This window comes from Polistes canadensis, unplaced genomic scaffold (assembly GCF_001313835.1).
Source record: "Polistes canadensis isolate GaletaPanama2010 unplaced genomic scaffold, ASM131383v1 scaffold_190, whole genome shotgun sequence".
In the NCBI taxonomy this organism is placed as follows: Eukaryota; Metazoa; Arthropoda; class Insecta; order Hymenoptera; family Vespidae; genus Polistes; species Polistes canadensis.
Window position 1 is genome coordinate 128,387 of NW_014569737.1, and position 13,510 is coordinate 141,896.

The 13,510-nt window shown below is 29.6% G+C and overlaps 3 protein-coding genes across 4 annotated transcripts in view; 1 reads left to right on the forward strand and 2 right to left on the reverse strand.

Moving 5' to 3' along the window:
• LOC106789558 (retinoic acid receptor RXR) overlaps nucleotides 1-6,205 on the reverse strand; it is a 51,246-nt gene extending 45,041 nt beyond the window's left edge. The window contains exon 1 of the mRNA XM_014753881.1: nucleotides 5,993-6,205. Coding sequence (XP_014609367.1) covers nucleotides 5,993-6,011 — 19 coding nt within the window. The 5' untranslated portion in view covers nucleotides 6,012-6,205. The remainder of the gene's footprint in view (nucleotides 1-5,992) is intronic.
• Nucleotides 6,206-6,705: 500 nt separating this feature from the next.
• Nucleotides 6,706-11,146, forward strand: LOC106789557 (transcriptional protein SWT1-like). Of its 2 annotated transcripts, XM_014753869.1 has the most exons (12): nucleotides 6,706-7,136; nucleotides 7,341-8,148; nucleotides 8,255-8,386; nucleotides 8,479-8,705; nucleotides 8,801-9,028; nucleotides 9,115-9,336; nucleotides 9,444-9,701; nucleotides 9,795-9,987; nucleotides 10,062-10,180; nucleotides 10,277-10,434; nucleotides 10,532-10,672; nucleotides 10,786-11,146. In XM_014753869.1, exons 1-12 carry the CDS (start codon nucleotides 7,005-7,007, stop codon nucleotides 11,009-11,011), a joined length of 2,844 nt encoding a protein of 947 aa, XP_014609355.1. In that variant the 5' UTR covers nucleotides 6,706-7,004; the 3' UTR covers nucleotides 11,012-11,146. The 2 variants fall into 2 exon arrangements, with proteins under 2 accessions (XP_014609355.1, XP_014609357.1); XM_014753871.1 differs by lacking the exon at nucleotides 8,255-8,386.
• Nucleotides 11,070-13,510, reverse strand: part of LOC106789559 (phytanoyl-CoA dioxygenase 1) — a 10,649-nt gene continuing 8,208 nt past the window's right edge. The window contains exons 2-5 of the mRNA XM_014753883.1: nucleotides 12,988-13,131; nucleotides 12,528-12,641; nucleotides 11,968-12,118; nucleotides 11,070-11,670 (exon numbers count right to left, since the gene is read on the reverse strand). Coding sequence (XP_014609369.1) covers nucleotides 11,252-11,670; nucleotides 11,968-12,118; nucleotides 12,528-12,641; nucleotides 12,988-13,131 — 828 coding nt within the window. The 3' untranslated portion in view covers nucleotides 11,070-11,251. The remainder of the gene's footprint in view (nucleotides 11,671-11,967; nucleotides 12,119-12,527; nucleotides 12,642-12,987; nucleotides 13,132-13,510) is intronic.

Sequence of the window (13,510 nt, forward strand, 5' to 3'; positions counted from 1 at the left end):
TATGAACTCTTCAATTTAATAAAAATAATTTATAATTTATCTTGTCTTTTGTATTTTTTGGTCTCCATATAACGCGGTACGAATGATGTGATTTGTACTAAAATCTGTGTTTCTTATAGCGCTGTTTCCATACAACGCGGTAGCCGGTTTCCATACAACGCGCTACGAATTAGCTTGGTTTGTACAATTAAATCCAAATTTCTTATAACGCGGTTTCTATATAACGCGGAACGCGCTTACAGCGTTATAGGAGGTTTGACTGTATTTGTTTCGTATTTATGCAACTATTGTGTTTTACGACAAATACGATAAAAAGCAATTTCAGATATCGCGTTTCGAATGTTTTCTATTTATTTTTATATTTTTAGCATATTACTTTTATATTTGTGGTCAAATTTTTAATAATGAAATGTATCGTTTGTAATAACTGGACTTATGAGAGCTACCATTTTCGTATTTATGAAAAAACATTTGATGGTGTTTCTCGGAGCACTTTGTAGGATTATTCAAAGTGATTTTAATGGGTTTTCCTAACAACATGCGCAGTGATATATCGCACCCACGATGCTACTGGCGGTAATTATCAAACGTGTTTAATTAAAGCGACAAAGAGAGAGGGAGAGAGAGAGAGAGAGAGAGAGAGAGAAACAGCTTTTCGCCCAAGGTTACAACATAGTACGCAACACGATCGTCCATTTTACATCCCAATAGAGAAAACTTTCCCTAAAGATTATTTGAAGAAAAAAAGAGAAACTCTCGAATAAATGATTTATTAATAATATAATTTATAGGATTTATAAAGAAATATTTTTACCCCATTGGGGAGTTGATCGGATCGGGATTAAAATATTTGTATAATTTGTTTCGCTTTTAAAATGGTTGCTATAATTTTTTCGTTTATCTATTTTAATTTAATAATACGATTACACAAAAATATTCTCTCTTATTTATTTTATTTAATTATTCTTCTAAATAAAAATATCTCTCTGTGTATAAATAATTTCATTCTCTTTGAGACGGATAATGAAATTTTTTCTCGATTTTATTAAATTCTCAGAGTGATTTCAATGAATGGTATTAATCTTCGCGTTAAGTGTCACACGTCGATGTTAATATTATTAATATTTTTATATTAAGGATATAAAAATGTTTAACAATTTATTTACGTATATATTTTGTTTCCATTAGAAATGATATTGAAATTAACATTTAAATATGATTTCAATTAATAGTAATTTTTATATCGAATAAGTAATAATATAATATTTCATTTATGAACACGAGAGAAAGAAACTTTTCCGCAATTTCATAGCGATTATAATCGTTTGAAACGAATAAGTTACGGCATGATGAACACGTAAAAGAGAAAAAGCATAAAAGATAGAGAAAGAGAGAGAAGGAGAAAGAAAGAGGAAAATGAGTGAAAACTCAAGGCAAAGTTTTCCATCATTTAACATCAAGGCTTGCCATAGAAAAACACGGAAGAGTCCTGTCGCATTTTCTTTCATCTTAATCGATAATATTCTCGATCGAAAATTATATTAAAAAAAAGCACTCGAACGATTCTCATACATAAGTATGTATATATTACACAGGGTGGAACATTTATAATGGAAAATTATATTCGAAAAAATTTACGAACAATTATTTAAAAGCCAAAATTAACACACACACACACATACACAAATTAATATTTATATAGAAAATATATATAATTACTTAGTTATTTCTCTCGTCCAAAATTATAATTCTTAATAAGGTATCACAGGGAACTTGGACATAAAAAGTGTTGTTGAGAGTTTCAAATCATAACGAGCGAATATTTAACGAAGTTTAGATGTTTTGTGTTTGGAATATTAATAAAAAGAAAAATGTATGTCTACCCAATAAAAAAAGACACTGAACTGTAAAGATTAAGTTGCTGAAGAAGTCCCAATAAAGGGACGAAACGTCCAACTTAGTTAAATTAAGTTCTACTTCTTTTTATGTCCAAGTTCCCTGTGATACCTTATTTTAAGATATATAATTACATTTTTCAAGCAAAATAATGTTCCACGAATAAGAATAAATATAATATCATGCGCGCATCAATAAAACAAATGTCTAGAATTGAAATGTTCCACCCTGTATAGAGAGATATAAAAGCAGCAAAAATATCTTGGAAAGAATTTATTCATCCTTCTCCCATCGCAAGGATCAGCTCGTCTGGAATTGAAAAAAGTGGAAAGGGTGGAGGGGAAAGGGAAAGGAAAGGAAAAAGAGGACTGGGCGGGTGGGGGGAAAGGAATAAAAGGGGAAAGAAGCAAAAGATGAGGAGGAGGAGGAGGAAGAAGAGAAAAGAGAGGGAGAGGGAGCAAAAAAAAAATGGAAAGGATCGTCGAAGCATGAACAGCTTAGCAACCTTGAAAGTTTGCAAGTAGGCGTGTCCCGTTCTGTAGCAGACCAATGTCAGTAGGTCGAGACAAACACTTGCCATGAGAACCTGGCGAGAATTGCGTAACGATTGCATAATTATATATGCTTCAGTATAGTGCCTACGATCGAGCGAACCGCGATCAATAAACCCGTTATACTCCTGCATCAAGAAAGTATCATGATTCATTGTCGACCTTAGTGCTGCATTGTGTCAACGTGTTCTTTCGTATCATCTCAACGAAGAGAGAAAAAAAAAATAATAATTAAAAATTAAATAAAAAATATATCCAAAAAATCAGAGGAAGAAAAAAGATATATTCATGAAAATGACGTATTAGATTACATTGAGAATATTCGAGAGATTGATTATTTTAATTTTCTGATTATATTGATCATCCGATCGACCTTTTAGCACACTTTTCTGTTATATATATAAAAATATATTATTAAATTTTAATTATAGTATATAATCGAAATCGTGTGTGAATATTATATATTATATATTATTATTTATTGTATTTAGAGAAAAAAGAATTAAAATAAAAAAACAAAATAATAATATAATAATATTTATTATTAAAAAATTTATAAATATATATGTAATAAATTTACAATATATATTTTTATCAATAATGCAAAAAGAGAGATGGCAACTTAATTTTATATTAAACGCTAATCATAATTATTTAGTTATCCCAAAATTTCAATTAATTCTTTTTGGATTTGGTTAAATTTATTATATTAGATAATCGATTTGATCAGAAATTACATATATCCCGTCGAATATTTAACAAAATGATCTAAAAATAAACATGTGATCTTTTATAAAAAGTCAAAAAAGAAAAAGTAGGAGAAACTATAATGTAATCAAATATTTTAAAATAACGTATAAATAAACGGAGCCGACTTGAATAAAATCGAGTCGAGTCGAGTTGGATAATCTTATCTCTTCTATCGCGAGTCATGCAAACTCTGGTAAAAAAATTGTTAAACCCACGCTAACGCAATTCTCTCTCTCTCTCTCTCGAATTGTTTTTTTACTTTAATTTAACGTAGAGTTGGTTCGAACAAGAGAGTTATAATAATTGCAGGACATCCTGAACGATAGGACACTCGAAATAATCTAAATAAGCAAGAGTACACATACACATATATATATGTATTCGTATATGCATGCACAATTTCTACCACCCACGTGATACTAATCTCCTGTTTTAATTATCATCACGAAAGAAAGGAAGAAAAGGAAAGAAAGAAAAAGAAAATTCGAGAGAAAGAGATAGAAACGAAAGAAAATTTCCAATTTATTTACATATGTATTTTAAACCTATACACGCGTATATACATGTGTCGGTAATAATAGGAATAAACTGATTGTGAGTCAAAAAATTCAATAGAAATAAATAAATATTTGAATATTTTATATTTTATATAACAAATATTATTTATATTATAAAATATAGATGATAAAAAATAAATTGTTCAAATTATCTATACTTTTTTTTCTTTCTTTATTTTATTATATATTGCAAAATTAAGATTACAAGAGGATAATTTATTTTACCGTCTCGAAAAGTTATTTGTGGTGGAAAGGATAAACGGAAAGCGAAGAAGGAACATTTATTTTTACCTGTGTGCATGTACGCGCGCGCGTGTGTGTGTGTAAGAAAGAGAAGGAAGGTGGTAGAAAAAAGAAAGAAAAACAAAAGGATAGATATATAAAAGCTGCACAGTTCTTGTCCTTGGACTTATATAACGAGGAAGAGACTAACAGGTAAGAGAGAAAAGGAAGGATTGCAACAGAGAAGAAAGAAGAAGAAAAAAGATATGGAGGGTGGAGAACGAGAATTAAAGATGAAGGATAACGAGCTAAGGAAGGGACGATGTGATCACGTTCCACGGATAAAAGAATTTCGCCGAATTTCTTAGCATCGGACTTCGGGCATTCCGCAACGTCCGGCCAACCATTTTGAAACGTCCTGCCAACTGCTGTAAATTCTTAGGTTTCTCTATGGAAATGAAATTAGAAGTGTTACAGAGGATGCAATTTTTTGTAATAATAGTTTTTTACTCGTAGATATTCGAGGATTTTTTTTCGCAACGATCTTCCTTACCGACCGAGATAATAATTGCATTCTTTTCTTTTTAATAATAAAATTAATAATATTAAACCAAAAATGGAGAATAGAAAATTGTTAAATAATATGAAACAATGGAATGGAAAAGGAATGTGTATTTTTTTATTCTTTTTTTTTTTTTTTTTGAAAACAAGAAACAAAAAATGGTATATAAAAAAAGAAGATGGGGAACAAAAAAGAAAGGAAAAGTACAAATTTAACTTTTTTTTTAATATTGCAAAGAATAGAAAGAGAAATATTTGTAAAATATTTGAATACACATTCTGGTAAGATTATTTAAATTGTTGATTATAATTTTCAAATTTCTTCCTGTGTAAATCATTAAAAAAAAAAAAACTTACATATAAAACAATTAGATTCCCCATAGACACCTGGAATTCAGTCAGCCGCCATGTCAGCGAGTAAAGAGGGTGTAGTATAAAAAGGGCAAACGTAAAATAAGAGAGAGAGAGAGAGAGAGAGGGTGAGAGAAGGAGATAGATATAGAGAGATAGAGAGAGATAGAGAGAAAGAAAGAGAGAGAGAGAGAGGTTGGGGTTAATCCTCGGGAACTTGAGGTAGGGCGTGCTCGAATACACGACAGGTGTCGCCACGTTACAACTAACGCCAAATGAAAACTCGTCTAAGGCAATAACAATACTCACGTGTCTTTTACGGAGTAAGCATGACGCTACGTAAATAGTCTCTTTAAAAATATAATAACATTTTTCATTTAATCTAAATAATACACACACATTTAAATATAACTGCGAAAAAGAGAAATAATATAAAAACTATCACAGAGTGAAAATAAAATCATAAAACAGATAAAGTAAAAAAGATATATCGTCGAGTAAGTAAACCAAATATATAGAAAAATGATAACAGACTTTTATGATTTACAAAGAAATAGGAAAATGATAGATGACAGATGAAAAAAGAAAATGAAAATTGGAGATAAAATAAAAAGAGAAAAAAAGGGATGGAAAGAAACGATCGGTAGTAGAACGTTGCTCGGTGTGTCAGTAAGAGAGAGGAGTGGTGTACAGTCGTGTTCAAAAGCGAAGATGCGAACGCATGACATAGATTCGATGCAGAAAGTAGAATTATATTTTTTTAACGGTAAGAGAGGAAGAGAGAGAGAGAGAGAGACAAAGAGAAACTCTCGTCCTCGGAACGCAGCAGCAATGCTGTAAGATAGAAAGAGAAAGAAAAAGAAAGAGAAAGAAAGATAGGTTTCTCGCAAATGGTTAGAAAGGAAATGTTATTTGATATATACCTCGTAATAAATAAAATATAAAGGGCATCAAGGTAGAAATAAACGATGGAATCGCGCGAATGCGGTCACTGAACTAGTTCCGTTTCGACCCTGACACTGCCATTGCCCCCCCGGGGCCGTCGATTTGTGTCAGATGCTCTCAATATTGCCGCGATTTTCACGTCGAATACCGTTAACTCACCTCTCTCACTGGATTCCATTTCACAAGTATTAGTGTCACCTTCCTGGATTTATCGTACAGGATAATATCTTATTAGGAGAGCACGTGTAAATTATCGAATCGCGGTAATTTCGTCCGAGCGTTTAGCTCAAAATTCACCACGGTATAAACATGGCCGGTCGGGGCACTCTTGTCACACGCACGCTTTCTATATATGTAACCTGTGTTTAAGAGAAAGAGAGACAGAAACAGACCGAAAGAGAGAAAAAGAAAGAGAGAGAGAGAGCTCTAGAGAGAGAGAGAGAGAGAGAGAGAGACGAAGAGAAAAAGAGAAAGAGAGAGAGAGAGAAAAAACAGAGAGAGAGAAAGGTCGTTGAACCTTTTTACCGAAGAAAAACTTCGACTAAGCTTACGTTTAACCTCTTCTACCGCCCGTTTCTTTTTTTCAACGCCCGAGAAAAACGGTCAAGTACCGTAGCTCGGTGGGTGCCACCTAAAAATAGATTGCGATTTCGGCGATTGTTTTGACTAACAATGTGCTTCCTAACCTACTCAAAGATGGCGCCATTTTAGATCCTTGGTAACCTCCAAAAAGTTTTATCTCCGTTAGTGTTGTTACTACACGTTCGATCGGAGCGCCATTTACTCAGGTATGAGATTGGTTGGTAATGTTTACTCTCAACCAATCGGATGTTATTATTTTATGGAAAACGACTACTTTTATTACGATATTTCTATTATATTGGTTCACCATACCAATTAAATTATATGCATAATAAGTAATACTCAATTACGAAAGGATTAATAATATAGTGTTGTTTATATTTCCGATTGAATTTTTTTTTTTTTATAACTTAGTATTTGTTCAATATTACATTTGATTTATTGATCTTATTTTTGTCGGAGAAAGACGATATAATCGAAACATAGTATGTGTTTAACCTCTATTACTATTCAAGACGTAAATAAACACAGTTTATTACGTAGTGCATTTGAAGAGTTTTTTTTTTGACATTCATTTGTTCATCTCAATATGAAGAAACATAATTTGTCGAAACATTGGATTGTTGTCGAATCGAAGACTCATCAGGATAGAGTTTATTATTTTAATACTAAAACCAATAAATCATCTTGGAATGTACCTACTGAGGATGATACAGACAAGGTGAAATTAATAATTGCATTATTATGCTTATGTATTAGATTGAAATATTATTTTATTACTTTATAATATTGTAACTAGTCTTCTATGAATTATGTTATTCAAATCTGTATTATTTCAATTGTACATGTTCTATATATTAATTATTTATATATATGGATTAGATCTTAACCAAATTGTAATTTATTTATTTATACGTTTTTATAGACTCCCGGTATGGAAACAGAAACAACAAGGACAAAAAAAATAAATAGAAGAAGTTCTATTGCATTGAGAAGTAAAACACCACCTGATCTTGAAGATAAAGATGTTAATAATAAAAGTAATGTACAAAAAATGTTAGTACATAAACGAAGTTTTAAAGGAAGTTCTCCTGAATTGAAAAGAAAAACACCTGATTTTGAAGAAGAAGAACTTATTAATAAAAGTAATGCACGGCAAAAATTAGTAGCCAAACGTTTTAAGCCTGTGCAAAATGTTGATACGCGTCAAATGATAGATCTTAGGAAGAAGTTAGAGCTTAGGAAAGAAAAAAGTAATAATAAAAATAGTTCCTTCACCAATTCTTTTAAGTCCGAAACCACACCGAGTAGAAGCAAGAAGATTGTAATACCAGAAACGACTTCTAAATCGGATAAACCGGAAACAGTTACTCCCAAACCAGAAACAATGACACCACAAATGAGAGTTATTTATGAAAAATTACAAAAAAAGAATATGGAGAAGAAAGGGTCCAAACCATTAGAACCAGTCAACATTGCTAAAGATATCAATGTAGTTGACAACATTCAAAGTACGATAAAAGAAAATAATAGAAGAAGCACAAGAAATACAAGAATAAGCATGGCGAAACCTTCTAGTTCAAGTCAAATTATGAGCCCTATTTCTAGCAATCCTAAATGCAATCTGACAGAAAATCTTAGTAAGAATTTCATGAAAACTAGTACGAAGAGGAAATTATCAAAAGAGTTAAGTCCTATAGATAAAAAATACAAATCTGAGCTTACGAAAACAGGTAATTATGATTGTTTTCTTATATAAATAATAAATGTATATGTTAACGATACTTTATTATAATTCTTATTGGGGTCATGATTCTTTTTTTTTTTTTTTTTTTGTAGAAAATAAAACATCAGACGAGATTATAATCAACAGAAGTACAAGCGATATTTATAAGAAAAATTTGGCTAAGGATCGCATGGAGAAGTTAAGAAAATCAATAAATACTCCAACAAAAGATCAAAATAATTCTGGTAAATTATCGTTAAGGAATGAGATTTGACTAACTGTAAAATATAGTTTTTGCTTGAAAAATTTGACATAACGTTTCAAATGTTAATTACAGAATTTCCTGATGTTTATAAAAACAGCGATGCAAGGCACAGACATTTACATAATAGACTTCTATCTAATAAGATAATCCCAAATGAAGAAGAATTGCTAATGTCGGTTAAAACAGATATATTAGATCAATCTAATAATGAGTCATGTGAAAATTTCGCAAACAACTCTTCTTCTATTTATGAAGAAATGGATTGGGAGCCGTTGGAAGACGAAGAAATTACATTTGAAGTAATTATGTTAAATTTAATATAATAATCTTACATTATTTTCAAACAGTAATTTATTTTTTATTGATATTCTACATGAAATTTTCTCTCTTACAGGTACAAGCCGCAAGGATAAAATTATGTACTCAAAGCATGACAAATAAAAAATTAGAGATAGAAGGAAATATTTTACAATTTCCATCTCAAGAAGAAAATAAAATATTGTACATTGTTGTAGATACGAACGTCTTTTTATTGAATTTAAATGCAATCATTGAAGCTATGAATAATAAGTTCATAACGTACAATAAACCAATTATTGTGGTTCCATGGACTGTTATAAGAGTGAGTATAAGAAACGTAGAAATTATTTTTAAATTCTTTTATATATGAAAAATCATGTTTTATATTTCATTAATTTTATTTTATAGGAATTAGATTATTTAAAAGTAGCCAAATCTAAAAAAAGTTTGCGTGACCAATCCAGAAAAGCTATTCAATTCCTCAATAATCATTTCTCTGCTAAAGACCCACGCATAGTTGGTCAGACCTTACAGGATGTAATGAATAATAAAGAAAAATTTGCTGCTGAATGTCCTGATGATGAGATTCTACAAGTTTGTTTACAAATTCGAGAAGCAGGAAAAGCTGTGGTACGTTAGATAAAAAATGATTTTCTTTAATATCTTTGATACATGTTTTTGTTTCTCTATGTATAAAAAATTAGTTTATATATTAATGTATATATTTCTTAATACAGGCTTTATTATCGTACGACAAAAATCTTTGCAACAAAGCTATGATATCCGACATATTAGCACTTGGAAGGGATGATCCTCTTGAAAAAATAGATTACATATTTTCGAATAAGAATAAAAAATTAAATTTTCACGATATTTCCGTTCAAAGGATGCAAGATGAAAGTTCGCAAGTTATTTCCGCTTTTCAAGAAGAATTACGTTGTTTTAATGAATTGTACGAAGAGGTGGAATCTGTGATGCAAGAATTTCTTTCAGTGGTACGTATACTTTGTGCATCAGTATGTCTAAAATTTAGAAGAATAAGAATATTTTATATTCATGTTTTATACGAATGAAATTAATGATTACAGATAGTAAGTAAAGAAATGAAAAAGTTATATGACGAAACTTGGGAAAAGTATGTTATCATAAAGCCACCTTGGACAGTTACGTGCGTTTTAAAATGTGCCATTAAACATTGGATAGCTGCTACTAGTGAAGTATTCGACAGAGATGCGTTAAATTTTCTTAAAGAACTTTTAGAAATGTTTAAAGGGTTGTCAGGTTAGTAAAAATTTCATATTATGATCTTATCAATTAGATTGTGTATAAAGAACTAACGTTTAACTCATTTTCAGAGGGTAGTCGAAGATTGAAAGACATTGTTCATTTATTGGAAAAGTGTAGTGACTTGATTCAAGCGATAAATATTAATAAATATTCTGAACTTATGACCAGAGCATTGAGTGCCATTCAAGTAACACTTATTCATATAATATATATATATATTTGTTTTTTAATATAATTCAAAATTTTCTCTATAATGTTATTAATCTTGTTTTGTCCATCATAGGATTTACAGCAAAGATATCATAATTATGAAAAGAATATACGTGAGAAAAAATTGCTTGAAAAGATTGGCAGGGAAAATGACGATACTAAACAAAAACATAGAGCAGAACTCGCTTTTAATTATTTCGAGCACATCTATTCATATGCTCGTGATTATGGGTAAACAAAAATTTATTTACGTAAATAAAAAAAAATTTAAGAAATTAAAAAAAATTTTTTAAATAAATCATTTTTATATATTTATTTTTTTTTTTAGTGGAATGGCTGCAAATATCATAGGGATGCCAACTAGTTTATTTTTTCAAACGCCAAATCCATTACCCACTCCTGATCACGTGATAAGAATTCAATTGGAACTTTCACGAAACATCAATCATTTGTTACGTGCTCTGACCAAGTAAGTATAAAACAACATTTGAAACATATTTTATTTAGATTATTATTTGAAAAAGCAATTTTTAATATTTTTGAAGGTTTTTTATCACTTTTTTCCTTTATTTATTTTTTTAGCTGTTTACTAGAAATGGAAAATAATTGTCTCGATCATAAAACATTGATCAATCTTTACCAAATATTGAAAAATTTTCTTCCTGAAAGTACACTCAAAGAAGAATTGTCTCCTTTGGATCTATATTGTTGCTTAAAAGTTAATGAAAACCAATTAAAACAGGGAATAAAGCAGCTACAAGAACTTTGTACACATTATTCCAAATTGTCAAGTTTCAGATGTATGTAACTGGATTTCTTCATTCGCAAACAAGGAAAAGAAAGAAAAGGAACAAAAAGAAAGCGTAGAAGAACGTCATTCGAGTATATTTTAATTTTCTTGTATAATTTTTTGTTAAACATAAAAAATAAGCAGAAAAACTAATTACAAATTTTAGTTTTGTTCAGCACTAAGAACAAATAAACGAGCACAGCCTGCCGCGTACGCACATAGATATTTCATTGCTTATTTTAAAAATTTGTTATATTTTTAATTTCTATACAATCGTGCAAATCCATTGGCAGGTGGTTGCAACCAATTGTCCTTAGCGTAAATCACTTGTTTAGTTTCGATAACGTGAAAAGTATAAGCATGCCTTGAATTTTCGCTTTTATTTGGATAAGAAAAATGTACCACTTGACCGTGAATTAGTACACATGTTCCTTTGGTTACCGGAATAGGTTGGAAATTACTTAATGGATAGAAAGGAGATGATTTGTCGTATATCAAAAGTTCTTGAGAATCGGGATCCTTATTTCTGATGTAACGTCTATGAACATCACTTTTGTGAGAACCTGGAGCAATCCAAAGACAACCATTTTCTTGCGTTGCATCTTCCAATGCGATCCAAAAACCCACCAATTTAACTGGATCAGTATATAAGTATGTTGCATCCTGATGCATAATTACTGCAATTCATAATTAATATGTATTTATATGTATAATGGTAATATAATATAATATAAATAATAAATTCATTATTTATATTTATTATATACGTTTGAAAACATATATTTTATATTATGTAAATTTATATAAACAAACAAATGTATGATATATCTTTTGTTTATACTTTCACCTAATGAGAAGCAAAAAAGAAAAGTAAAAAAAAAATAAAGGGAGAAAATAAATAAAAAATATATAATTTTGAGATTGTATATATATAATCGTGAGAAAAAGGATGAAAAAAATGATTATTGCTCTACCTTCCGAACCAATGCCAGGATTTTTATAAATGTACATAGATTGGCACACAGCCGGTTCTATGTAATCCAATTGGAACATAGTCTCTTTTACTCGTTCATCAAATGTGTATTTTTTAAAGGTCGGATGTAACCAATGTAATGCATGACCTACCTAAAAATGATATATATATATATTAATTAATATATTTTTATAATAAATGTGTATTATAACGACGAAATATAGTTGAGGAAATTATCAATAAATTTATAATATTAATTAAAATTATGTATATATAAAAAAACTGGTAAATATTAAGGAAAACTGTTTTATCATCATAAGATGGCATTTTGAATATTTGGATGTACAAATAATTGCATACTACTGACAAATGCAGTCTGTTAAAACTTGTCAAGTATTTTACCAACAGACGGCAAGAAGATAGGAAAAATCATAGATCATAGACACGAAATACCGAAGAATATATTTAAATATTTTTAAATTTTCTTTTTTTTTAAATATATAGTAGAAATAAAATTGTTTCTAATGAGGAATGATCGATTATTGAAATATAAAAACTTACTTTGTTTAATGATATTCTAGGATGAACTTTTAAAGTACCGTCGTTTTCTAATGCTTCATTTTCAAAAAATGGACACACTTTGTGCGCACTGTCTAAGAAATATTGATCCTTGCTCTAAAACATAATAGAAAAAATTTACAATCCAAATAGATCATGGCTTAAAAGTTCCTTGGTGGGCCAGAAGTTTTCTTAGGTGATTTCAAAAAATAACTACTCTACATTTTAGATTTATAATTATGCTTGTGTTTTATACTTTAAACTTGTAGTTTTGCAATTTAAGAAAGAAAATAGGTCTACAAAATTTTGAAGAAAAGTAATTACTTTTTAAAATAACCAAGTAACTTTTTTATTCCATACGGAAACTTTTGATCTATATCGTGGTATAAAAAATTTATATAACAAATAATATAATTTATAATATTATAATATATTAAAATAAGAAATTTTTATTTTTTCTTACTTGTTGGGCGTCAACAGTATTAAAAATTTTCCTTTCCGTTTCAGGTGGCAAATTCTTCGTGAATTCTTCCCCGCAAAATTTCAACTCGTCCACTTCTTCCGGTTTAAAGAAATCTTCGAGGATGACGTAGCCATTTTTATCGAACTGAAACATTAAATTTGGTAAGTAGTAAAAAAAGAAAAATATACGAAAGAAAGAAATAAAGAAAGGAAGAAAGAAAAAAGGTCAAACGAATCAGTTGAAAACAGTAAAACGAGTAAACGTATTGCATCATTTAACGATGTTTTCGATGATGGGTCGCCATCTAATAATAGACTTTGTTTGATAAACCTACATGGAATAGTCGAGTAGTACGCGTAAACATGTCTATTCATGGATTTATTCTTTAGAGTTTCATTCGTATTTTAATTAGACCGTATGATTATCAATGTCGTCATCATCATCGTCTTATTATCATTATTATTATTATTATTATTATTATTATTATTGTCATAATTTTTTAGAATTGTTAAAAATGTTTTTA